Source organism: Geotrypetes seraphini, chromosome 8, assembly GCF_902459505.1.
Source record: "Geotrypetes seraphini chromosome 8, aGeoSer1.1, whole genome shotgun sequence".
NCBI lineage: Eukaryota > Metazoa > Chordata > Amphibia > Gymnophiona > Dermophiidae > Geotrypetes > Geotrypetes seraphini.
The window spans coordinates 73,616,686-73,643,105 of record NC_047091.1 but is presented as its reverse complement, the minus strand read 5'-3'; the positions used below and the strand labels follow the sequence as shown (position 1 = coordinate 73,643,105).

Genomic DNA, 26,420 nt, shown 5'->3' with positions numbered 1-26,420 from the left:
ATATAAGATAACCTCTTCTCCAGCTTCAGCACCAATCCTTAGTAGTTGAGTCAACTTTGAAAAAGTCTACTCCATCTAAGGTGTATGCTTCAGTGCCACCGGGACAAGAAGGTTGCACTACGGACATATTTGGGTGTCGCCTTTACCAAAATTCTATAGAAACATAGAACATGACGGCAGAAAAGGGCCACAGCCCATCTAGTCTGCCCACACTAATGGCCCACCCCCAAACTACCTCCATGAAGATATCCCACATGCCAATCCCATCTTTTCTTAAAATCTGGCACACTGCTTGCCTCAATTACCTGTTGTGGAAGATTATTCCAGCGATCAACCACCCTTTCGGTGAAGAAATATTTTCTGGTGTCGCCATGAAATTTTCCACCCCTGATTTTCAACGGATGCCCTCTTGTTGCCGTGGGTCCTTTAAGGAACAAGAGATCCTCTTCCACCTCGATACGGCCTGTGACATATTTGAACGTCTCGATCATGTCTCCCCTCTCTCTGCGTTCCTCGAGTGAGTACAGCTGCAACTTACCCAGTTGTTCCTCATACGGGAGATCCTTGAGTCCTGAGACCATCCTGGTGGCCATTCGCTGAACCGACTCAACTCTCCGCACATCTTTTTGATAATGCGGCCTCCAGAATTGTACACAGTATTCCAGATGGAGTCTCACCATGGATCTGTACAACGGCATTATGACCTTGGGCTTACGGCTGACGAAACTTCTACGGATACAGCCCATGATTTGTCTAGCCTTGGATGAAGCTTTCTCCACTTGATTGGCCGTCTTCATGTCTTCGCTAATGATCACCCCTAAGTCACGTTCTGCTACAGTCCTTGCTAGGATCTCACCATTTAGGGTGTAAGTCCTGCATGGATTTTTGCCGCCAAGGTGCATGACCTTGCATTTTTTGGCATTGAAACTTAGTTGCCAAGTCTTTGACCAATCCTCCAGCAGGAGTAGGTCCTGCATCATACTGTCGGGCATTGAGCTTTTGTCAGGCACTGTGTTTTCATCTGTTGTGCGGTTGCCTACCATGTTGCATTGTTTGGCGTCATCGGCGAATAATGTAATTTTACCTCAAAGCCCCTCAGCCAAGTCTCTTATGAAGATGTTAAATAGGATCAGGCCCAAGACCAAGCCCTGCGGCACTCCGCTGATCACCTCCGTCGTATCGGAGAGGGTACCGTTTACCACTACCCTCTGAAGTCTACCTCTAAGCCAGTCCCTAACCCATGCGGTTAATGTTTCACCCAGTCCCATCGAATCCATCTTGCTCAATAACCTGCGGTTTGGGACGCTATCAAACGCTTTGCTGAAGTCCAAGTACATGACGTCCTGGGACTCCCCTATATCCAGCTTTCTTGTTACCCAGTCAAAGAAGCTGATCAGATTTGATTGGCAGTACCTTCCCTTCTTAAAACCATGTTGATGGGGATCTCGTAGATTCTCCTCGTTCAGGATCGTATCCAATTAGCGTTTGATTAGTGTTTCCATAAGTTTACTCACTATCGATGTGAGACAATTGTGTGGTGAGCCGGAAGTGAGACACTGCTTGCAATTATTTCCCACGTACTCACCTTTATAGGACCCCCAGGGACCCCTGAAGAAAACTTTTTGTCGAAACACGGACCGTGTTGGGTCCTGTATCCCTAGCGGACTAGGTCCTTTAAGGCTCTTATGTAGATGATTTACTTTTATGTGGATGGAATTATTTTATGTGGATGATTTTAGTGTACCTTTGAAACTTTGATACTTTCAAATAAAGTCCATTTAGGAACATCGTCATTCCACAGAATTTTTTTGGTTTTCTCTGGATTTTCTTCTTTGTGGATATTTTGGGGTCAATTCCTTTTGATTTTTGATTTCAGAGTTGACCACATTACCTCTACATTACCTGTTTTGGCATGTTTTTGCAATGCCCGATGGACAAAATCTCCCATGCTTTCGAAGTTTGTGCCCTTAAAGTTGAGGACCTCGGTTGATGTGCTTGACTTAGTGAAACCTTTCCTGAGGTTGAACCATATCGTGTTGTGGTCACTGGAGGTCAACGTATCGCCTACCGAGACCTCTGTGACACTTTCTCCGTTGGTGAGTATTAGGTCTAGTATCGCCCAATCTCTAGTGGGCTCTAATACCATTTCTCTGAGTCTCGCTCCCTTTATAGAGGTTAATAACTTCCTGCTGCCGCTGGTCATAGTGGAAAGATTGTTCCAATCCACATCAGGCATATTGAAGTCTCCTAACAATATTGTGTCTCCACGCAAAGTGATATTCTCAATGTCTTCGACTAATTCTATATCCATGTCCTCCTGTTGTCTTGGAGGTCTGTATACTACACCAAGATAACAGGCATTTGCCCTTCCCCCTAGCCAAATTCACCCAGAGGGATTCCCTGATGTACTTGACATCTGCGATTTTGGTAACTTTGATGTCCTCTTTATATATATATATATAGTGCTACCCCTCCTCCCATTTTGCCCTCTCTGTCCCGCCGAAGTAAGTTGTATCCCGGTATAGCCATATCCCACCCATGGGAGTCCGTGAACCAAGTCTCGGATATCGCCACCACATCTAGGTCAGCGTTTCTCATTTCCGTCTCTAATTCCAGAATCTTATTGCCCAAACTGTGGACATTAACGTACATAGCCCTCCATATCTTATGTTTGCTATGTCCCTGTGTAGATATTCCTGCTTGAGCTAATTGGACTCCTATAATACTGTTTGCAATGTGTGTACTTACCTCGGACTCAGAAATGTTGGCAACTTACCTCGCCAAGTTGGTTACTTGCGCAAGCACATGAGTGGGTACTCTCCCCCAACTTACCTAGTTTAAAGCCCTACGAAGTAGGCGGGCTAGTCAGTGTCCAAAGACGTTCTTTCCCCTTTTGGTCAGGTAGTGTCCGTCTGGTCCCTGTAGTCCTTGCAGCGCCTCTCCATGGTTCAGGAATCCGAAGTTCATCTCCCTGCACCATCCATGCAGCCAGTCGTTTGTCCTTTGGATACGATCCTCCCTGGCTCTCCCCTCACCTCTCACTGGGAGGATCGAGGAGAAGACCACCTGCGCTTCCATCTTCCTCAGCTTCTCACCCAGGGCTCCAAAGTCTACAGATATGTTCTCCGTGGTGTTCCTGGCAGTGTCGTTCGTTCCAACGTGGATGAGAAGCATGGGGAAGTGGTCATGTGGCTTGATAAGTCTGTCTAGGCAGGCGGTTACATCTCGGATCCAGGCTCCTGGCAGACAGCAAACCTCTCTTGATTGCATATCTGGTCTGCAAATTGGTCCCTCGGTGCCCCTCAGCAGGGAATCCCCAATGACTATCACTCTGTGCTTCTTTGGGGGGAGCTGATCTGTTGGCGAACAGAGTCCTTGATTACAATTTCTATTTTTTTTATTATATAAAACATCTTCTCAAGAAATTTCATTTGAGAGAGAGATTCCTTTCAACACCTGAAGGATTTTCAACATCTCATTCATACCCTTACAGACCTTACATACCTACAGAATTACATGATCAGATCTGCTTATGATGCTTTTGAATTGACATCCAGAACCTCATCAATGTCAGTAGCAATGAGACGTTTAGCCTGGCTCAGAGTTACAGATATGGACATCAACCTTCAAGACAGATTGGCTAATATTCACTGCTTGGGAGATGAGCTTTTTGGGGACTCTATTGAAAATGCCACTCAAAAACTCACTGATCACGAGAAGCATTGGGATGCTTTAGTTAAAATCAAGCCTAAACCATCCATTAATAAATCCTTTAAGCCTTCTTCTTAACAAAGGTGTTTTTCAGCAAAACCATCTGCTCCTCCTAGAATGCAGCAGAAAAAATAAAAGCAATTCCGTCAGAAATCTGATGACTGCACCTCAAAAGCCCCTCATCTTTTTGACGGACTTCTAGAGAGCATAGTCAATATACCTCTGTCCCAGTCTCTGCCTCAACCAATCGGAGGTTGACTTCAACTGTTTTATCATCACTGGGAGTTGAAAACCTCCAACCTCTGGGTTCTAAACGTCATTTGGGAGGGATACTCTCTTCATTTTGTCTCCATCCGTCCGGATCATCCTCCAAGAGAGTGCTTTCAGTCATCAGCAGACCTCCCTTCTTCATGAGCTAGACTCTCTTCTCAATGCAATAGAGAGAGTTCCATATACTCAAAAGAACCAGGGGTTTTACTTCCAATATTTTCTTGTTCCGAAGAAGACGGGAGGTCTCTGGCCTAATTTAGATCTCAGAAATCTCAACAAGTTTCTAGTAAAGGAAAAGTTTCAAATGCTTTCCCTGGCAACTTTATATCCCCCATTAGATCACAACAACTGGCTATGCTCTCTGGATCTCAGAGGCCTACACTCATATTCCAGTGCATTCAGTTTCCAGGAGATACCTCAGATTTTAGGTGGCTCGTCACCATTATCAATACTAACTCCCTTTCAGCCTTTCATCTTCTTCCAGGTTCTTCACCAAGTGCCTGGTTGTAATGGCAGCAGCCTTACGTTCTCAGGGTCTCCAAGTATTTCCCTATCCGGATGACTGGCTCATCAAGGATCCTTCCTCACAGGGGGTGATATTGGTGACTGAGCAGACCATCCTCTTTCTTCAACAGTTGGGGTTTGAAATCAATTTTCGCAAATATCAACTTCAGCCTTCTCAGAAACTACAATTTATAGGAGCTCTCCTTGACACCATTCAGCTCAGGGTGTTTCTGCCTTAACAACATCAAGACATGTTGCTTCAACTTTGTCATCAGATTTCTCATCTTCAGTCCATTCAGCCAGACACATGATGGTTCTTCTGAGTCACATGACTTCCACGGTCCACATAACTCCCTTTGTGAGGCTTCATCTCAGGACACCCGAATGGTCTTAGGCTCTTGACCCACTCTCGCAGCACATTAGTCACATCGTCACTTCGACAGTCTGCAGTGGTGGATGATTTCTTCCAATCTTTCCAGAGGGTTGTTGTTCCACACTTCACCGCATCAGAAAGTTCTGACCACGAACTCGTCAACTTATGCTTGGGAAGCTCATCTGGACGGACTTTGTACTCGGGGCCACTTGTCTCCCCAAGAAACAGCTGTATCGCATCAATCTTTTAGAACTCGGAACAATTTACTATGCTCTTAAAACTTTTCAGCATTTTCTAACTGATCATGTCCTCCTAGTCCGCATGTACAATCAAGTGGCAATGTATTATATAAACAAGCAAGGCAGACCTGGTTCTCTCCTCAAGAGACTCAAAAGATTTGGAAGTGGGCGATTGCTCGCAACATCTTTGTAAAAGTAATCTATATTCAAGGAGAGCAGAATTCTCTGGCAGACAGACTCAGTTGAATTCTTCAGCTTCACGTGTGGACGCTCAACTCTACAGTTCTCCGTCACATCTTCGCTCAGTGGGAAACTCCTCGGGTAAACTTGTTTGCATCCCCTCACAACAAGTTGCCCCAGTTCTGCTCCAGGCAATACTCTCCTCATCGGCTGGAAGTAAATGCTTTCGTACTGGATGCCCAAGTTTCTTTATGTTCCCTCTCATCCTCAAGACACTTGTCAAGCTCAAACATGAGTCTGCCACCATGATTCTTATAGCTCCTTGGTGGCCCAGATAACCTTGGTTCTCCCTTCTACTTCAATTCAATATCAAGGAACCAATGCCACTTCAAAATTTTACCTCTCTCCTCACGTAGAACCACTGATCTCTTTTGCATTTCAGTCTTTACACCTGTCAGCTTGGTACCTCTTGCAGACTTCAGCTGATCTTCATCATTCTCAGCCTGTCTGACTTATTTTAGAAGATTCCAAAAACCATCTACACAGCAGTGTTATCAGCAGAAATGGACATGGTTTTTCACCTGGTGTTTTCTTCATCAGCAGAATGCTGAATATACATCCGTTTCTTCAGTTTTGGATTACCTTCTACACTTAATCCAATTCTGGTCTTAAGTCCACTTCAATTAGAGTGCATCTCAATGTTATCAATGCTTTTCACCGACCAGTTGAAGGGAAACCTCTCAATGCTCATCCTTTGGTGTCTAGATTCATGAAAGGATTTTTCCATTTCAAACCACTTCTTAAACTACTACCAGTGGTTTGGGATCTCAATGTAGTACTGGCTCGACTAATGAAGCCTCCTTTTGAACCAATATCTACAGCTCATCTGAAATACCTCACCTGGAAAGTGATTTTTCTCATCTGTCTGTCTTCAGCTCGAAGAGACAGTGAGCTTCAAGCACTGTGGTGGACCCACCGTTCACAGTGTTCCATTATGTCTAGAAAGGAACTTTGGATGAGTGTGAAGCACAACCTTAAGTCATCACTGAATTTCATCTGAATCGACTGATTGTGCCTCCAGTGTTTTTTCCCAAGCCCCACTCTCTTCTTGGAGAAGTGGCTCTTCATACTCTGGACTGCAAGCATGCCTTGACTTATTATTTGTATAGAACTCGGCCGCATCGGATATCTCAACTTATCTCTTTTGATCCTAACAAATTGGGACGTCCTTTATCCAAGCGCACTATTTCCACTTGGTTGGTAGCTTGTATCTCATTCTGTTATGCTCAGGCTGGGCTGCAACAGGAGAGTCATGTCACAGCCCATAAAGTGCGAGCTATGGCAGCTTCTATTGGTTTTCTCCGCTCTACCCCAATTGATGAGATCTGTAAAGCTGCTACTTGGTCCTCATTTCATATCTTCACATCACATTACTGTCTGGAATCTTATTCTAGACAGGATGGTCACTTCGGCCAAGCAGTCTTAAAAAATGTATTTTCTTATAGTCCCACGTGCTTGTCCTAGGTTAAAGCACAGTTACTTACCATAACAGGTGTTATCCAGGGAATGCAGGCTGATAGCCTCACAAACCTCCCACCTCCCCTGGTTGGCTTCTTAGCTGGTTTATCAAACTGAGGAGCCATGTGCCTATGTCGGGTGGGAAGGCACTCACGCATGCACAGTGCAGGCGGTTTGCAAACTTTTAAGTTCTTACAGTGACAATACACTTTTAAACTTGTCCGTACCAGGGCTCCGTGGATGACGTCACTCACATGTGAGAATATCACTGTTTGCTGTCTCCGGATAACACCTGACATGTATAACCTGGACATATAGATGATTCAACTGGACATACTGGCCTCACTTGTGTATGCTGGACACTACAGACCTATATTTTCCCATAGCCAGGCCCTGTACCTTGCTGGCTGTAAACATCTGCAACCTTTGCAATGCTAACAACGATGTTCTTGTTTCCATTCCCTGCTGGGAAGATATCCCTCCAAGGTTCTGCTGAACTGTTATCAGTGCTGTATGACTTCATATGCCAGACACCCTGGAAAGCCATAAAACCTTTATAATGAGCAAGGAGCCCTGCTCATGTGGGTGTAACGAGATGAAAGAACTTGGTACCAAAACATTTGCTCTCTGTCTCTGAACCAAGCTATGGGAACCAGACAGCTGGATTGTTGAAAGGTCACCTTTGCCAACTTTTCATCTTACAAGGACACCATCCCGAATATGCACAGAATTGTAAAACCACCAATTAGCAGTTACATGTCTCAGTGCTGAAAGAAGAAAGTTCACCAAGAGTTCTCTGTTTCTGCAAGGCCCCCCCCCCTTACTGAAGGGGGGGGGATGGAGGTGAGAGAGGCGTGGACGGAAGGGAGGAGTTAGCTTTACATTATTTTATGTACCAATAGGGAATTACATAACCAGAATTCGGGGATGGACTTTCTTGGAACAAAGGAAGAATTGCTCTGTATAAAAATCACGTGTATTTTAGGTAGAGCCAGAGAGATTCATTTACTTATGCTACGGGGAACTGCTAGCCTCCTGCTAAGCATATGGGTGCAAATTCTTCTCTCCATTGCATATTCTGAACTGACAATACATTTTTCCAATATGTCTCTGCTGCTGTAATACTGTAAGTTTTTATACTAACAATAAACGAATATTGTCTGTTTTGGAAGATACAATGCCGTCTTGTAGTTATTCCAATGAGGTAAACAAAGCAGCCTTTACTTCACACCTGTTAGGGTAAGTAACTGTGCTGTCTGGTATATCTTTGAGGCTTGGTGTTAGGCTAAAGGTTATCTGCTTTTCTGTACATCATTGGTAGAGATTTTGGAATTTCTCCAGGATGGTTTTGATAGAGGTTTACCTTTGGCCTCCCTGAAGGCTCACATAGTGATGATCTTGGCATGGTTCAGAGAAAATCCTTGATTTTCTTGCTGGAAGTGACTCATTTTCTTAAGAGAAGCTTACATAGCCTGCCCTGCAATCTTTAGTTCCTCTGTGGGACTTGAACTTGGAATTTGGAGGTAGTGTTGTTCTCTCATTTTAAGCCTCTTGAAGCGTCTGTGCTGAAGAATTTGATGCTGATATCCTTGGCTTGTAAGATCTTGGAGTTGCAGGCCTTGTCATGCTGAGAACTGTTCTTAAAGTTACCTTGCTGCTAGTTCCTTCTTTCATGTGAATCAATCTCTCTCTGTTTTGGGATGTCTCTGGAGAAAGGAACACTGTCAGTTGGCTCATTTGGATGTTAGGCGAGCATTGCTGGAATACTTACAAAGAACAGAGGAATTTTGCAGGTTGTGTTTGGTGGCATAATAAAGGGGCAGCAACGTCTAAGGCTTCCATTGCAAGGTGGATCAAGGAAGCAATTGCCTCAGCCTGTCTTGTTAAATGAGTGCTTAGAGCCATTCATTATTTTATTTATTTAGATTTTTATCCCATCTTCCCAGTAGCTCAGAACGGCCTACAAGCAAACATGCACAGTGGAGTACATTTGGACAATACAAAGACTATACAGTAGTTTAAGTACAAGGACTATACGGCAATTTAAGTACAGGTTAAGAATGGACTGTACAGAATTTAAGTTTTAGAATGGAGAAGATAGGGGAGGGGGTTTAAGGAGGGTGAGGCGTAGACTGCGGTTGAATTTTAGTTGAAGAGAAGGGTCTTTACCACTTTCCGGAAGGTCATCAATGAGATCTGTAATCTGATTTGCAGTGGGAGTTGGTTCCAGAATTGGGAAATGAAGTGGCTGTAGGAACGTTTGCGGGCAGTTTCTGACAGGAGGGACCTTCCTGGGGGGTTGCATAGGTGTTTCTCCATTTCTGAGCGGAGGGGGCGGGTGGGGGTGTACAGGGTTAGCTTGGATTCTGTATAGGCAGGGGTGGTGGTGTAAATTCTTTTATACGCTATTACCAGGGCCTTGAATATGCAGCGTTGGTTAATTGGAAGCCAGTGTTCAGCTTGGAGGGCTGGGGAGATGGGATCGTAGTAGTTGAGGCTGTGTAGGAGGCAGATTGCTGCATTTTGTTCCTGCTGGAGGCGCTTGAGATCTCTTTTGGCTACCCCATTAAATAGGGAGTTGCAGTAATCCATCCTGGAGAGGACATAGGCTTAGAGGAGTTGGGCTAGGTCAGGTGTGGAGATGTAGGGTTTGATCCTTCTCAGTTGGCGGAGTTAGTAGAAGGAGGTAGAGACTACTTGAGATATATGGGTGGACAGGTGGCCATCTAATGTTACTCCTAGGCTGCGTACTTGATCTGCTGCAGTTAGTAGGGTGGAGTCCCATGATAGTGTTGGGTGTGTGTATTTGGTACTTTTTTTTCCCTGATCCATAAAAGTTCAGTCTTTGAGGCATTCAGCTGTAGTTTGTTGTTAGTCATCCAGGTTTTCATGTCAGAGAGGCAGTGTTGGAAGTTGGCGATTTGGGATGATCGGTTTCACCTAGTGGGAGGAGCAGCTGGATATCATCGGCATAGGAGTGGATTTTAACGTTGTACTTCTGGGCTATATCAATGGCAGGTCTAATGTAGAGGTTAAATAGGAGGGGGGATAGAAGGGCGCCTTGGGGAAAGCCATATTTGATAGGCTTGGGGTTAGATTTGTACATCCCTGTTTAGGTTCTTTGGTGAAGGAAGGTGGTGAATCATTGGAGGGCAGAGTCCTTGATTTCAAGCTCATAGAGTCTGGATAAGAGGAGGTGGTGGTCGACAGTGTCAAAGGCAGCGCTGAGGACTAGTAGGGGGTCGCTGCCTTTGTCAAGTATCGACCAGCTGTCATCAGTGATATCCAGGAGTACTGACTGTGCTGTGGCCTGTTCGGAAGCCGGATTGTGCAGGGGACAGGGCAGCTTGTACTTCAATGAAAGGGTGTAATCGGCGGAGCACTATTCGTTCTAGGAGTTTGTAGACAAATGGGAGATTGGAGACTAGGCGGTAGTTGCCGGGTTCGTTAGGGTCGAGGGTGGGTTTTTTGAGAGTGGGTTTGATAATAGCTGACTTCCAGCTGAGAGGTACTGTCCCTGTGGAGATGGAGGAGTTAATGATGGGGAGGATAGATTCTGCCATGGCGTCTTCTGTGGACAGTAGGAGGCTGGATGGACAGGGGTCGAGGATGGTGCTGGAGGACTTGAGCTCTCTCAGGGTTTCAAGAACCTTAGCATGGGTGGCCATATGAAGTTGGGGAGAGTGGTAGAGGATGGGGTACTTGGGTTAGGCTGGGGGTATGCTGGTGGGGGGGTGGTGGTGGTGGTGGTGGTGTCAAGATTATTGCGGATGGTTTGTACCTTGGACTGGAAGAAGTCCGAGAGAGTCTCACTATCAAGTTATTTTGGGTTGTTGTGGCTTTTCCCTTGGGTGTTGGTGAAGAGTTGGTTTGTGAGGGCGAACAGTTGTTTGGATCTAGCTAGAGCTATATCTGTAGGATGTGAGAGTAGGAGGCTTTCTTCGCTTCTAGGATGGCAGCTTTGTAGGTGACAGATGTGTTTTCCCAGTGAGCTTTGGTTTCTGAATTTGGGTGTTTGATCCAGTTTTTCTGCTTTCCTCAGTGATCTTTTTATGGATCGGAGGTCACTGGTGTACCAGGGAGCAGTTGTTTTATTAGTGGTTATTTGTGGTGTTTTTATCTGAGCGAGGCTGTTATAGAGGGATTGGATGTTGGAGTGCCACGTGGAGGCTGCTAGGTCGATGGAGTTGGGGATGTTGGATATTGGGTGCAGGTTTTGTTTAGATTGCGAATGCCTGTGGCCATGACTGAACGGTTGACTGAATTAGGGAGTTGACGTTGGGTGAGTGGGATAGGGTCTTTCTGCAGAGCTGGGGTAGTTTCGAGTGGGAGTTGGAATTCAGTGAGGTGGTGATCTGACAATGGGACAGGTGTCATGGTGCAGATTGTTTGTTGAGGCTCTACAGTCGGGTCTCTAAGGGTGAAAATTAAGTCTAAAATGTTGCCTGCTGAGTGAGTAGGTGTGGTTACAGCTTGGTAAAATCCCAGGTCGATGAGGGAGGAGAGGAAGCTGTCACTTTGTCTTGAGGTGTTGGGGTAGTCTGGGAAGTTGAAGTCTCATAGGATGGTCACGTGTTTGTGGGAGATGGATAGTTTGGTGATGGGTTTCTGCTGGGGAGTTAGGGGCTCTGTAAAGTAGTATGAGGGTGATTTTGTGTTTGTGGTCTATGGTGAAGGCTAGAGCCTCTAGGGTGGGAATGTTGATAGAGCTTATCAGTTTCGGTGTGGTGGAGGTCTTGATGATGGTAGTCACTCCACCTCCTTTCCCAGAAGTGCGTGAGCAGGTTAGGGCCTGGTAGCCTGGAGGATACAATTTGCCTAGTGCAATCCCATCGGTGTCTTGGAGCCAGGTTTCACTGATCATGAGGGCGTCCCAAGTGTTGTCACAGATGCGGTCATGGAGGAGGAAGGTCTTGTTGTTAACTGATCTTGCATTGATGAGTGCAAATTTGAGAGTATTGCTGGTGGGGAAGGTAGGATGGGGATGAGGTTGGCAGGGTTCCTGGTATGGTTGTTTTTGTGTTGGGAGGCGAGATCACCGTGTCTGCCTTGGTCTATAATGTTGGGGATGGTGAGGTATAATGTTGTAAGGAGGGTTGGGAAGGGGTAGGCCTGGAAAGTTGGAGTCTTGTTATGTGTGGCGGTGGTTTGTGAGGATAGAGATGGTGTTGTTCTTTGGGGGGAAGATTTTTAGTTGGCTTTTTGGTTCACGCTAGTAGCCCTTCGGCCGGGCTACGGGTGAAGAGGCTTGTCTAGCAGTGGGGTAGTCTTGTGAAAGAGTCTTTGAAAAGGCAGCATCACAAGGACAGTTGGGTTGCGAAGTTGGTCTCCCACACCTGCCCCGCTGAAAGGAGCTGTTTGGGTTTTTTCCCAAAGGTGAGGCGGCTCAGCAAGGGCTTTTGGGGGCGGAGTTGATATCCCACGCTTGGCCAACTCTTTCCCTTGCGGAAGGCTCACTTCACAAGGGGCATGGTGTGCTCATGAGCAGAGAGCAGTTTAATCCCAGTACAATATATTTATAGAGTGGTGGTGTGGTCCTCTTTGTGTTTTATGCAAAGCAACTCATGATGTAGCCTATAGGTCCAAGATTTTAAAGTTCGGTCTTGGGGTGTCTACTCTTGAAGTTACTGCTTTAGTACTTTCCAAGTGTCTTGGCCAGTCTGGAGGGCTGCTAAATAAGGAGAAATTTGGTTTGATCTTCTAATTTTATTTTCTTTAGGCCCTCCAGATATCAAGAGCCCAGCCAATGTCTAGAAAAATTCAGAGACCCGGATTTGAACTTGCTGTATGGAAGTTCACTGAAACTTTTTCAATATAGTGTTTTGTAGAGTGCCTTGTTTGGTTTTTCTGTGGAATTCAGTTTTTTCAGACTGTTACTAGGGTTGTTTAGGCAGTTCTAGAAGAAGAAAAAAAAAAAAGAAAAGCAAAACAATTCAGAGGATCAATATAGAGAAGATGAGCATATTGGCTAAGGGATAGGGTGGTTTGTTCTTTTTTATTAGTGGAAATACTGGTTGGGTGGAAACTGCATGGTGTTCTTATACAGTTTTCAGTCTGTTTGCTGACAGGTGTCCATAACCTAGCATCTTGAGCAGTCTGGAGGGCCTAAAGCAGTGTTTTTCAACCTTTTTGTACCTGTCGACTGGCAGAAATGGAGGAATTGTTTTGCGGACTGGCGGTTGAGGAATGCTGGTGTGGACTTGGGTGCTGCTACTGGACTGCCAAGGGAGATGGGGGGAGGGGAGACATTTCCTATTAGGAGGCTTCTCCTCAGCCTACCTGGGAGCTCAGGAGGTTGCATTTCGCACTCTGTCTTGCTGCTCCGGTTTCGTGCCACCTGTTGCAGCAGCGGGACCTTCATTCCTTTTGGCCGGGTCTGGGAGTTGGGGGACCTTCCGCTCCTTCCAGGATGGACCGAGAGAAGAGCGCAATCCGGGGAGGCGGTGGCTTTCTGTGCATGCACAGCGGATGCCTTTGCAGCACGGTCGGCGGACTTGCCACGTGGCACCCACTTCATGCACCTCCAGCTCTCCAGTGGCCTTTGACCCAGAATTGCCCATCGGCCATTGCACCAGGTTCATGCGAGCTCCCCATTGGCGGCCCTGGCGCTGCCTGGAGGTGTTGGAGGACAGCTACACTGGTGTTTTTGCCTGGGTGGTCCGCAAGGTGTTTGCAGTGAGCCACCTTTTTAACTCTATGCTTGCGGGGGACGCTGGTCCTTTGTGGACCAGTGGGAAATTTTTGCGGACCTGCACCGGTTCACAGACCGGTGGTTGAAGAACACTGGCCTAAAGGAAAGAAAATTAGCAGGTAAGACTATTTTCTCTTTGAAAGGGGTGATAGTAAAAGCAGACCTTTTGGAATTGGGGTTCCCTTGTCACTAGGCTCTGTTCTGGGTGTAGAGGCAACTCCTTGATTGGGCAATGGGGAGCAGTCAGCTAAACACTGTAGGCACCATTTGGAGCAAGATGGCTATTACCTCAGCAAAGCATGTCTACTTGGGACTCATCTTTGAGTATGCCTACGTTTCCCTGCAATGTCAACAGAGAAAGCAGAGGTGCTACCTTTAGGAAATGAAGCTACACTCGCCTATCCTCATTCTTTCAACAAAAAAAACCCAGAATACTTTTATATACATTATTAGCTTTATTATAGACTGAGCAGGATGTGGGAGACTGAGAATATGCAGGATTGCTCAGAGGTCTTTTTTTTGGGGGGAAGAGGGTTTCACTTCTCTGAGCTAGACGAGCGATCCACACACAAAGCGCTCTGACATCACTTTCGAGTGTAGCTGCATTTCCCTGCTGTCAACAGAGAAACGTCCTACAGGTAAACATCTCTGCTTTCCTGTCAAACTTTGCTGTAGTTTTGCTTGTTAAATCCCCCCAAATAGTACTGTATTAGATTTTGTATCTTGATGGCTCAGCTAGGCCTTGCTGAACTAAGCATAATTCCCTTCCGAATATTGATTTGTGTGGTTTCAGTAAGATTGTGGATCAATTAATAGTTGGCTAAATATTGATTTTAGCATATTTTTAGAACTGAAAATGGAGTTTTCCCTTAATAGTTTCTAAGGTAGATATTGAAAATGTTACAAAATTCATTGTTGAAAAGAAAACGTGCACTTGAATCAACTGAAGAAATGTTTAAAGAAGCCTATTGTGTTTTATTTTTCAGGGGAAATACCTTAAAAAATATTGAGAAAGAATGCAATGCCAAGATCATGATCCGTGGTAAAGGCTCTGTAAAGGAAGGGAAGGTGGGACGTAAAGATGGCCAGATGTTGCCCGGGGAGGATGAGCCTTTGCATGCGTTGGTCACTGCAAACACTATGGAGAATGTGAAGAAAGCAGTGGAACAGGTACAGGGCCTCTTTGTCTGGAGCAGGTCTGAGACAAAATTGGTGTGATGATAAGTGTGTCAGTATTTATGAAATTGATTCTTGCAGATCAGGAATATCCTGAAGCAAGGTATTGAGACCCCAGAAGACCAAAATGACCTAAGGAAGATGCAGCTGCGGGAACTGGCCCGTTTGAATGGAACTCTGCGTGAAGATGACAATAGGTAGACCATGCTAGTATGAGTACAGCAACTGCTTGACAGTTCTTTTCCTGTTAATAGAGCCTGACCCATCTTGTTATGTTGGTAGGATTTTGAGACCCTGGCAAAACACAGAGACACGCAGCATCACCAACAACACACTGTGTGCCAAATGTGGAGGTGCTGGGCACATTGCATCAGATTGCAAATTTGCAAGGTAAGCTTAAAGAAGATGTTGACCTAAGTTTTATGAAGTACTGTTCCATCACTGTAATTGCTTCCCTCCCGAGATTGATCCTTAAAGTGGGATTCAACAAATACCAAGTCACCATGGCACCTAGAAATTGCATTCTGGTGTCGGGGTCAATCTCCTGAATGTGGTTGGTGGTTGTTTGTTTTTTTTTCTTTCGTAAAGCTGCTGCATAAATTGTCTCCTCATTCTGCGCTGCAATTTGGTTCTATAAACTTGAGATGCAAGGGCCTGCATCCCATGACCAAAGTCTATAGGAAGCCAAATCATGTTGCAGAACGAAGAAACACAGCTCTATGAATATTAAGGTAAGGGTAGTATGTGGCAGATTCCCAAGCATAATAGTTCTCTGGGAGTGAGACAGCGAGAGATTGGGTGTTGTACTGGAGTATGAAAGAGACTGGTGGGGTCTCAGGCCCTGGTTGATATGTGAAACAGAGGCAATTGCTTTGGGAAGGGAGACTGCTGGATTTTGCCAGTGATTTGCAGAGACACTTAAAAGGAAATGATCTACTAAGGTTTCTTTGCCTGACTGTACCTTGCAGACCACTCGCTTTGAACCCACAATACTCCAGAGACTACTTCACTCTAGTGCTGCCCGATTTCCGATTCGAATTGATTCACCGATTCACTGACCCTGCCCCCTAAAGCAGGAGCGGCAGCACTGCCTCTTGCTGGCCGGCTGCTGCAGCTCCTGCTTTAGGGGGCAAGGGGGGAGGTTCAGTTGGGAAGTGCTTCAGTCAGTGTCCTTGGCTTTGCCCCCCAGCCTCCAGCCTCCCACTCTTATAGTTACCTAATTACAGCAGTGGAGCAGTCTGCAGAGAGGATCGCCAGTACTATAGCGATCCTTGCATGCTGCCTTCGGCCTCCGGAGCTGTTATTCCCTCTGCCGCGATCCTGCCCCTGACATCAGAGGAGGGGCAGGACTGCAGCAGAGGGAATGACAGCTGTGGAGGCCAATGGCAGTCTGCAAGGATCGCTACAGTACCGGCGATCCTCTCTGCATGCTGCTTCACTGCTGTAATTAAGTAAAAGTAAGGTCGGGGGGGGGGGGGGCCTGGTATAGAAGTACAGGGAGGGAAGGGGGGGTTTCAAAGAGACGTGCATATGCCGACTGGGAGGGACAAGAAATAATGGGTGTAAAAACAGAGGAGAGGGAGAGAGATGGTGGACAATGGGATTTAGGGAAGGAAGGAACAGAAAAGGAGAGAAGTTGGACATAAGGAATGGTGTTGGGGGGATAGAGATACTGGATAGGAGGGTAGTTGGGAAGAGAAAGGAAGAACTCGTAGACCCTGGGATGGTGGGGAAGGAGGGAGAGATGCTGGATGAAAGGGTAGTTGAGAAAAGGAGAGATGGTGGATTTGGGGATGTGGGGTCCATTGCTGCAGCTCCAGGGAGGGAATAGAAACAGAAAGGGTGGACAGAGATGGATGGTTAGCATGAAGAAAGAAGGAGACCCTGGCAAGCGAGTTATCAGAAGACAATCAGAGCTTGGGACCAACATGATTTGAATAATGATCAGACAACAAAAGGTAGAAAAAATTAATTTTATTCTGTATCGCCTGGTAGACTGGTATAGTCCTTACGAATGGGTTATATACCTCACTGCTACCAGCAGGTGGAGAACAAACTTGTATATCAGGATAGCTTCCACTCTTGCAATCCAGTCTTCATTAGAGCAGGTGGTAAGACTATTATCCCAGGACAAGCAGGCAGCTATTCTTGACTGACTGATGGGTGACGGCACCGACGGAGCCCCGGTACGGACAATTTTAGAGTGATTGCACTCTAAGAACTTTTTAGAAAGTTCTAGCTCGGCCGCACCGCGCACGCGCGAGTGCCTTCCCGCCCGACAGAGGCGCGCGGTCCCTCAGTTTCTTAGTTTCCGCGGAGCTAAGAAGACGCGTTTTCAACGGCTGTTGAAAATTTTTTCATACTTGCCTTCCCGCTCGCGTAAACGTTTGGCTAATTTGCCTTTTTTCTTTCTTTTATTTTGTTTAAAAAAAAAAAAAAAAATTCTTTCAATTTTTTCTTCAATTTCGGTTTTCCCCGGCGGGGCCTTCTGCCACCATCGAAGCCTCGGCCTTCGATTTGGCGGAAGCCGTTTTTCCTTTCATGCCCCCTCAACCGGGTTTTAAAAAGTGCCAGCGGTGTGCTAGGCCTATATCTCTCACGGACCCACACAACTGGTGTTTACAGTGTTTGGGTCCTGAGCATCAGGCCTCCTCTTGCACCCGCTGTGCTACTTTGAAAAAACGAACTTTAAAAAATCGCTTAATTCAACAGCGATTGTTGTTCGGTGCCGAGATGTCCGACCCCGTTCCTTCGACTCCGGCTTCGGCACCGATTCAGTCGGCACCCTCGTCTTCGACGCCGCGTGATTCCACACCGGCATCCCAACAGTCAGGTAAGCCGGCTAAGAAGCCTTCCCCGCTGGAACGTCTTCCGGCCTCGAGTGCAGTGAGCCCAATCCTGCCGCCGGTTCGACGCCAGCGGAAGCGCTCCGCCCCTATAGAGGTGAGTCCCTCGACATCGGGCTCCTCATCTCCGGGGCGTCGAGCGGCACCGCAGGTACCGCAGAAGAAAAAAGCGGTACCGGTGCCATCCCTCGATGACCGCATTACGGCCATCCTTCAGGTGCAGCTGAAGGAACAATTAGAACGACGCCTTCCTGCTATCATGACACCGAACCTTCCGGTGCCAGTTCGCACCGAGCCATCGGTACCGGTTGTTGAACAACCTGTATCGGTACCGATTGTGGAACCCGTTTTAACCGCTTCCACTGTTTCGGTACCGCTTCACCTAACCTCATCGGTATCGATGCCAGTCCTTGCACCGGAGCCGAGAGCTCACCATCAATCGGTGCAGACTTCGGCACCGGTGCGTCCGATAACTTCTCCGGACACGGTATCGATGAGGTCGGGTAAGTCGATACGCAAAACCCGACACATGCAAACGTCGACACCTGAGTCTCGGGACCATTCTTCCCATGTAAGGGACCCTGATCTGTGGGGAGACTCAGAGGAACCCTTTCTTTCTGAAGGAGAATGTTCCTCAGAGGAGGAGGATTCGGCTGTCCCTGACCCATCCTCCAAACAGGCCACTTCCTCTTTCTCTAGTTTTTTGAAAGAGATGTGTGAGTCCTTGTCCATTCCTTTGGAGGCTGAATCCAAAAAGTCTAAAGCTTTTTTGGATGCCCTTGATTTTGATCAGCCTCCAAAGGAATTTTTGAAACTTCCCCTTCATGACATCCTAAGGGAAACTTTCTATAAGAATTTAGAGACTCCTTTAACTGTCCCAGGGGCCCCACGTAAACTGGATTCTCTATATAAGGTAATTCCCATTCCTGGGTTCGACAAACCTCAACTACCACATGAATCCTTATTTGTCGAATCCACCCTTAAAAAGGCTTCAGGAGCCAGTGTATATGCATCTGTCCCTCCTGGCAGAGAAGGAAGGGCCATGGATAAATTTGGTAAGAGGCTCTACCAAAATGCTATGTTAGCTAATAGGGCTAGTAATTATGCTTTTCATTTTTCTTTTTATTTAAAGCATCTCCTTACCACCATGGCTTCTTTCGAGAAATATCTTCCTTCACGAAAGCATTCCGCTTTTCACACATGCTTGACGTCTCTTCTCCAATTGCGTAAGTTTATGGTGAGATCCATATATGACACTTTTGAACTTACATCCAGAGCGACAGCAATGTCAGTAGCTATGCGTCGTTTGGCCTGGCTTCGGGTATCCGAGCTTGATGTTAACCATCAAGATCGGTTAGCCAATGCCCCATGTCTAGGGGATGAGCTCTTTGGGGATTCCATGGACTCAACCACACAAAAGCTCTCTGCTCATGAGACGCGCTGGGATACCCTGCTCAAAAATAAAAAGAAGCCTCCTCCGCCAAGACCATACAGGCAGCAATCGGCCTATCAACGCCGTTTCACAGCCCGTCCATTGCCTACCACTGCTCAACAACCTAGGCGTCAGAGACAACAGCAACGTCAGCCTCCCAGACAACAGCAACAGCAACAAGCTGTAAAACAACCTCCTCAGCAAAAGTCACAGCCCTTTTGACTTCATTCTCCGCAGTATAGCCAGTATCCCTATTCCTGCTCTCCTGCCTCAACCAATAGGAGGTCGACTTTCTCTGTTCCTCAGCCGGTGGGAAGTAATCACTTCGGACCAATGGGTCCTCAACATCATCCGCCACGGCTACTCTCTCAACTTTCAGACTCTCCCACCTCAAAGCCTGCCAAAAGAGTCTGCTTTGAACAGTCCTCAATCAGCCCTCCTTATTCAGGAGGTCCAATCCCTCCTCCTTCTGAACGCTATAGAGGAAGTTCCTCTAGATCAAAAGGGGCAGGGATTCTACTCCCGCTACTTTCTAGTTCCCAAAAAGACAGGAGATCTCAGACCCATCCTGGATCTTCGCGATCTCAACATTCATCTGGTAAAAGAAAAATTCAAGATGCTTTCTTTAGCCATCCTTTATCCCCTTCTAAATCAAAACGACTGGCTATGCTCCCTCGATCTCAAAGAGGCTTACACTCACATACCGATCAATGTAACCTCAAGACCATATCTCCGATTCATGATCAATCATTGTCATTACCAGTACAAGGTGCTGCCCTTCGGTCTTGCCTCATCTCCAAGGGTATTCACCAAATGTCTCATTGTGGTGGCGGCTTTTCTACGCTCTCACCACCTGCATGTATTTCCTTACCTGGACGATTGGTTGATCAAAGACACTTCTGCCCAAGCGGTCCTTCTGGCCACCAACCAAACCATCCAGTTTCTACAACTTCTGGGATTCGAGATCAATCTACCCAAATCCCATATCATTCCCACTCAGAGACTTCAATTCATTGGAGCGATCCTGGATACACTCCTCATGAGAGCTTTCCTGCCATCCAATCGTCTTCAGACCCTTCAGTCTCTATGTCACCAGGTACTTCCTCTGCCGTCCATCTCAGCAAGGCAAATGATGGTGCTCTTGGGACACATGGCATCCACAGTTCATGTCACACCTCATGCCCGTCTTCACCTGCGCACTCCTCAATGGACCCTTGCGACTCAGTGGTCCCAAGTGTCGGACCCTTGCTCACGACACATATCTGTGACATCATCTCTTCGTCAGTCTCTGCAATGGTGGTTGGTATCCTCAAATCTATCCAGAGGTCTTCTGTTCCATCAGCCTCCTCATCAACTAGTCATCACCACCGACGCCTCCCTGTATGCATGGGGAGCTCACTTGAACGAGTTCCAGACTCAAGGTCTTTGGTCAGCCCAGGAGAGGAAACATCAAATCAATTTCCTGGAACTCAGAGCGATGTTTTACGCCCTCAAGGCCTTCCAACACCTTCTCTTTCCTCAGGTCCTTCTGTTGTGCACAGACAATCAGGTTGCGATGTACTACATCAACAAACAGGGTGGGACAGGCTCTCGCCTTTTATGCCAGGAAGCCCAGAAGATCTGGACTTGGGCCATAGATCATCATCTCTTCCTGAAAGCTATATACATTCAAGGGAAACAGAATTCCTTAGCAGACAAACTAAGCAGAATTCTCCAACCTCACGAGTGGACACTCGATCCCGTAACTCTGCACTCTATCTTCACTCAATGGGGCACTCCTCAGATAGACCTCTTTGCAGCTCCTCACAATCATCAGCTGCCCCTATTCTGCTCCAGACTTTACTCTCCACACCGTCTAACAGCAGATGCTTTTCTCCTCGACTGGTCGAATCTGTTCCTGTACGCCTTCCCTCCTCTGCCTCTCATGTTGAGAACCTTGTTCAAGCTCAAGAGGGAACGAGCCACCATGATTCTGATTGCTCCGAGGTGGCCCAGGCAACATTGGTTCTCCCTTCTACTTCAACTCAGTTCCAGGGAACCTTTTCTTCTTCCTCTGTTTCCTTCGCTGCTTACGCAACAGCAGGGAACCCTTCTGCATCCCAACCTCCAGTCTCTACACCTGATGGCTTGGTATCTCTCGGGCTGAACTCGACTGATACTCTTTTATCTCAGCCCGTTCGTTCCATTCTGGATGCCTCCAGGAAACCAGCCACTCTACAATGTTACCATCAAAAGTGGACGAGGTTTTCTTCCTGGTGTCTTCTTCATCATCTTGATCCCACTTCCCTAGCGGTGGAGACGTTGTTGGATTATCTTCTTTCTTTGTCTGATTCTGGCCTGAAGTCCTCTTCCATCAGGGTCCACCTCAGTGCCATTGCAGCTTTTCATGAGCCAGTCCATGGAAAACTTCTTTCAGCTCATCCCCTGGTATCCAGGTTCATGCGTGGGCTTTTCAATGTGAAACCACCTCTTAAAGCCCCTCCGGTTATCTGGGATCTCAATGTGGTTCTTTCAGCTTTAATGAAGCCTCCATTTGAACCTTTAGCTACTTCTCCTTTCAAATTTCTCACTTGGAAGGTACTTTTCCTTATTGCTCTTACCTCTGCCAGGAGAGTCAGTGAGCTTCATGCACTGGTTGCAGATCCACCTTTTACGGTCTTTCATCATGACAAGGTGGTTCTGCGTACACATCCAAAGTTTCTCCCCAAGGTTGTCTCGGAATTTCATCTCAACCAATCCATTGTCCTACCGGTTTTTTTTCCAAAACCTCATTCTCATTCTGGGGAACAAGCTCTGCATACTTTGGATTGTAAAAGGGCTCTTGCTTACTATCTGCAGCGTACGAAACCCCACAGATCAGTTCCCCAACTTTTTCTGTCCTTTGATCCGAACAAATTGGGACGTCCTGTTTCTAAACGCACGTTGTCTAATTGGCTAGCAGCGTGCATTTCTTTCTGTTATGCTCAGACCGGACTGACACTGGAAGGTTCTGTCACGGCCCATCGAGTCAGAGCAATGGCAGCATCTGTAGCTTTCCTCCGTTCCACTCCTATTGAGGAAATCTGCAAAGCTGCTACTTGGTCCTCAGTTCACACTTTTACATCTCATTATTGTCTGGATGCATTCTCCAGAAGGGATGGTCACTTCGGCCAATCTGTATTACAAAATTTGTTTTCTTAATGGCCAACCTTCCCTCCATCCCTCTTTTTGTTAGCTTAGAGGTCACCCATCAGTCAAGAATAGCTGCCTGCTTGTCCTGGGATAAAGCACAGTTACTTACCGTAACAGGTGTTATCCAGGGACAGCAGGCAGATATTCTTGCGTCCCACCCACCTCCCCGGGTTGGCTTCTTAGCTGGCTTATACTAACTGAGGGACCGCGCGCCTCTGTCGGGCGGGAAGGCACTCGCGCGTGCGCGGTGCGGCCGAGCTAGAACTTTCTAAAAAGTTCTTAGAGTGCAATCACTCTAAAATTGTCCGTACCGGGGCTCCGTCGGTGCCGTCACCCATCAGTCAGTCAAGAATATCTGCCTGCTGTCCCTGGATAACACCTGTTACGGTAAGTAACTGTGCTATTCGGCTCCCCTCTTAGTACTGTTGGAATTTTGTTGTGTTCTCCTTGGTTCCTCTTTTGTGCTGGATAGAGCGTGGACAGGTCCTGTTTGGGGATCTGTCAGACCTCGGGGGTGTTAAACTTGGCGGGTCTTGTGCTGGGTCCCCCCCTCCACCTTCCTCCACCTCCCCACATTTTTGTACAAGTGCCTCAGCCTATGGCCTGGCCCTCTAGTTGGTCAGCCCTCCAGCTTTGAGAGCTGTGGAGTCTGTTCCACTTAAGGAAGAAAAAAATAATCCTGAGATATGCTGGTCTAAAGAGCTCAATTCCCTTTAAAACTGCCATTTGTATTGTTTTTTCTCATCTAACCGGCACTTTTATTACAGCTAGGATGTTTTTCAGCACAATGAGCACTTATAAGGGGGAAAAATATGTTCATTGTGCTCCAGACGCGAAGTACTCACCGGCCTGTGCAAGCATTATGCAGGCCGGAGCGATGGGGGAGTGTCGTCAGCAGCGGTTGCCGGCTGCCAGGGCGCCCCGCCGCATGTACTTCGCAAAGGATTCCCTTACTGCCCGAGCGGCTGGGGATTCCCTTTTTTGCGTTGGTCGGTTCCTCGGCCTTAGCGTCAGGAAAGTCCCCAGACTTTTCAGACACGACAGGCTGCAGGAGCTCCGATTTCGGCGATTTCAAGTCAAATTTCGGTGAGAATCTTCATTTCTGTTACCTCAGGTGACCTTCCCCCTGTTCTGGAAATACAGGAACAAGGTATAGCATGGTTCCCTGCTGGGGCAGGGGGTCCTCTGGGACCGCCAGGGGTTTTTTACCCCTGAATTTGTTAGCACTTTGTAAAGCTTATGTTCTGGTGGCTGGAGGTTCCATGTTCACTCCGGGGGAGGGAGAGGGGTTGCCCTCGATGTCTTCCCCGGTGCGGCCCCATACCGCGGCGGTTTTGCCCCCCCCCCCCCCCCCTTCTCTCATCCAAGCGCCTGTGGGTCTCTTGGGATGAGGATTTTTGCCAGAGGAGCAAAATGTAATTGATGAGGACCTGGACTCGTGGGGAGATTTCCAGGATCCTCTTGGAGGGCTCGGATTCCGCCAGCGAGGGGTTCAAGCTCTTGGTCGCCGTATCTTAAGAAGGATATGGCGATACTCGAGAGGGTTCAGAAAAGAGCGACATGATTGATAAAAGGTATGGGAAACCTTTCATATGCTGAAAAATTAGAGAAACTGGGGCTCTTTTCCCTGGAAAAGCGGACATTTAGAGAGGACATGATAGAGATTTACAAGATCATGAAGGGCATAGAGAAAGTGGACAGGGACAGATTCTTCAAACTTTCAAAAACTACAAGAATGAGAGAGCATTCAGAAAAATTGAGAGGGGACAGATTCAGAACTAATGCTAGGAAGTTCTTCTTCACCCATAGGGTGGCGGATACCTGGAATGCGCTTCCAGAGGGTGTGATAGGACAGAGTAGGTATTGGGGTGCAAGAGGGGATTAGATGATTTCCTGAAGGAAAAGGGGATAGAAGGGTATAGATTACTATACAGGTCCTGGACCTGATGGGCCGCCGCGTGAGCGGACTGCTGGGCATGATGGACCTCTGGTCTGACCCAGCAGAGGCACTGCTTATGTTCTTTAGATGCGTCTGTGATGAGCATTTTTCAGCGGGAAGAGCTTCATGAGTTTATTCTTCAGGTCTCCTTGGTTTTGCACTTTGAGGACACCGTGTCTGATTCCCTGCGTACAGTGGACCCCTTCAGTAAACTGTTCTTCGGAGGAGTTCACCTCAGAGGTACAGTCTGGATCACCCTATTCCGCTTCCAGGTTTATCTCAGGGCAGTCTTCGTTGGTGGCTTCAGAGCCCCCCATCTTGTACAAGGGGTGAGACAGGACCAGCCGCAGTGGATGGTGCTGCTCACGGATGCCAGTCTTCTCGGTTGGGGAGTTCAGTGTCTAGGTCACTCAGCTCAGGGCACCTGGTCAATGGAGGAGGCTTCTTGGTCGATCAATGTTTTGGAGACCAGAGCCATCCGTCTGGCTTTGCTAGCCTTCCAGTCTTTTCTAATGGGCAAGTCAGTCAGGGTTCTGTCAGACAATGCCACGGCAGTAGCCTATGTCAATCATCAGGGGGGCACCAGGAGCACTTTGGTGGCACAGGAGGTGACTCTGCTCATAGTCTGGGTGGAGTCGCACCTTCAAGAAATAGCATCCCACATAGCTGGAGTGGAGAAGGTTCAAGCGGACTTTGTAAATCGTCACATGCTAGATCCCGGAGAGTGGTGTCTAAGCCAGTTGGCCTTTCAGTTGATTGTGCAGTCATGGGGTTAGCCCCTCATGGACCTGATGGCTACAAGTGTCAATGCCAAAATACCCCGCTTCTTTTGTCGCAGGGATGGTCAGGCCGAGGGCTTGGATGCTCTATTTCAACCATGGCCAACGGGAGGGCCTGTTGTATATGTTCCCCCCGTGGCCATTAGTGGGCAGAGTTCTTCTCCGCATAATTCACTATCCGGGCCTCGTGGTTCTGGTGGCTCCGGATTGGCCTCGGCGACCATGGTACTCAGATCTGGTGAGGCATCTGGTGGCGGATCCTCTTCCTCTGTCTCTCTTGGACGACCTTCTAACTCGGGTCCTATTCCAGTGTTCAATCCGGGTCCCTTTTGTCTTACGGCTTGGCTCTTGAAAGGGGTCATCTCTTGGGGTCCCGGAGGCTTTCCACCTCTCGGACTTATGTGAGGGTTTGGCGTCTATTTGAGTTTTCTCTTTTTGCGCTTCCTTGCCTCACATCATAGAGTTTTTGAAGGATGGCCTGGATAGGACATTGGCTTGGTTTTCTCTCCAGGTTCAGCTTGCAGGGTTTTCTCTCCAGGTTCAGCTTGCAGGCTTGTCAGCCTTTGGGAGTACTTGAAAGGTCAGCGTTTGACTGCCATTCCTGATGTGATTCGCTTCTTGCGGGCGGCCAAGTTGCTCAGGCCTCCCGTACAACCCTCTGTTCCATCTTGGGATCTGAATCTGGTTCTGTCTGTTCTGGTGCGCCCTGCTTTTGAACCGTTGGGCGACTGCTCTTTGAAGGACCTTACTCTTAAGACGGTATTCTTGGTGGCCATTACTTCCGTTAGACGTGTTTCTGATCTGCAGGCTGTCTCTTGTAGAACTCCCTTCTTGGAGTTTTCTAGGGAGTGATTTGTGTTGAGGCCTTTTCCTTCCTTTCTGCCAAAAGTTGTTTCTCCTTTTCATGTCAATCAGTCTGTAGTCCTCCTGGTGTTGGGTAGTCAGGAGGGCTCTTCTGTGCAAAGACAGCTGCGCAAGTTGGATGTCAGTCTTGTCCTTCGCTCTTATTTGCAGAGGACCCAGGAGATCAGGAAATCAGATCATCTCTTTGTCCTTCTAGCGAGTCCTCATAAAGGGGATGGCGCTTCTAAGGCTACTATTGTGCGCTGGATCAAGGAGACTCATGCTTCCGCTTATCTTCTGAAGAAGATGCCTGTTTTCTCTCTTTCTCAAGGCTCATTCCACTAAGGGTTAGGCAGCTTCTTGGGCTGAGTCTTCTCTAGTGCCTCCAGTGGATATTTGCAAGCTGCAGTCTGGTCCTCTCAGCATTCCTTTGTCAGACACTACCGTGTAGATGTTCACGCGTGTCGTGCCACGGTATTCAGTGAACGTGTTCTAGTGTCAGCCCTTCGGGGGTCCCATACTTGATGCTTACTGCTTTGGTACGTCCCATCCATAAAGGAACTATACTGGTCTATCAAGCGATACAGAAGGAGAAATTAGGTACTTACCTGCTAATTTTCTTTCTGTTAGCTTGTAGACCGGTATAGTTCCCCACCTTATCTGTCCTTGTGCGGTGATTGCAGGTTTTTGCTCGCTTACAGATTTTGAATTTTTCTGCGGGTTCTAGTATTTTTCTAGGGCTGGGGAG

General features: G+C 47.4%; 1 protein-coding gene across 4 annotated transcripts in view; it reads left to right on the top strand.

Moving 5' to 3' along the window:
• SF1 (splicing factor 1) overlaps window positions 1–26,420 on the top strand; it is a 240,617-nt gene that overhangs the window by 83,290 nt on the left and 130,907 nt on the right. For all 4 annotated transcript variants that reach the window (XM_033953804.1, XM_033953803.1, XM_033953806.1 and 1 more), the window contains 3 exons: window positions 14,473–14,656; window positions 14,744–14,859; window positions 14,945–15,052. In XM_033953804.1, coding sequence (XP_033809695.1) covers window positions 14,473–14,656; window positions 14,744–14,859; window positions 14,945–15,052 — 408 coding nt within the window. The remainder of the gene's footprint in view (window positions 1–14,472; window positions 14,657–14,743; window positions 14,860–14,944; window positions 15,053–26,420) is intronic.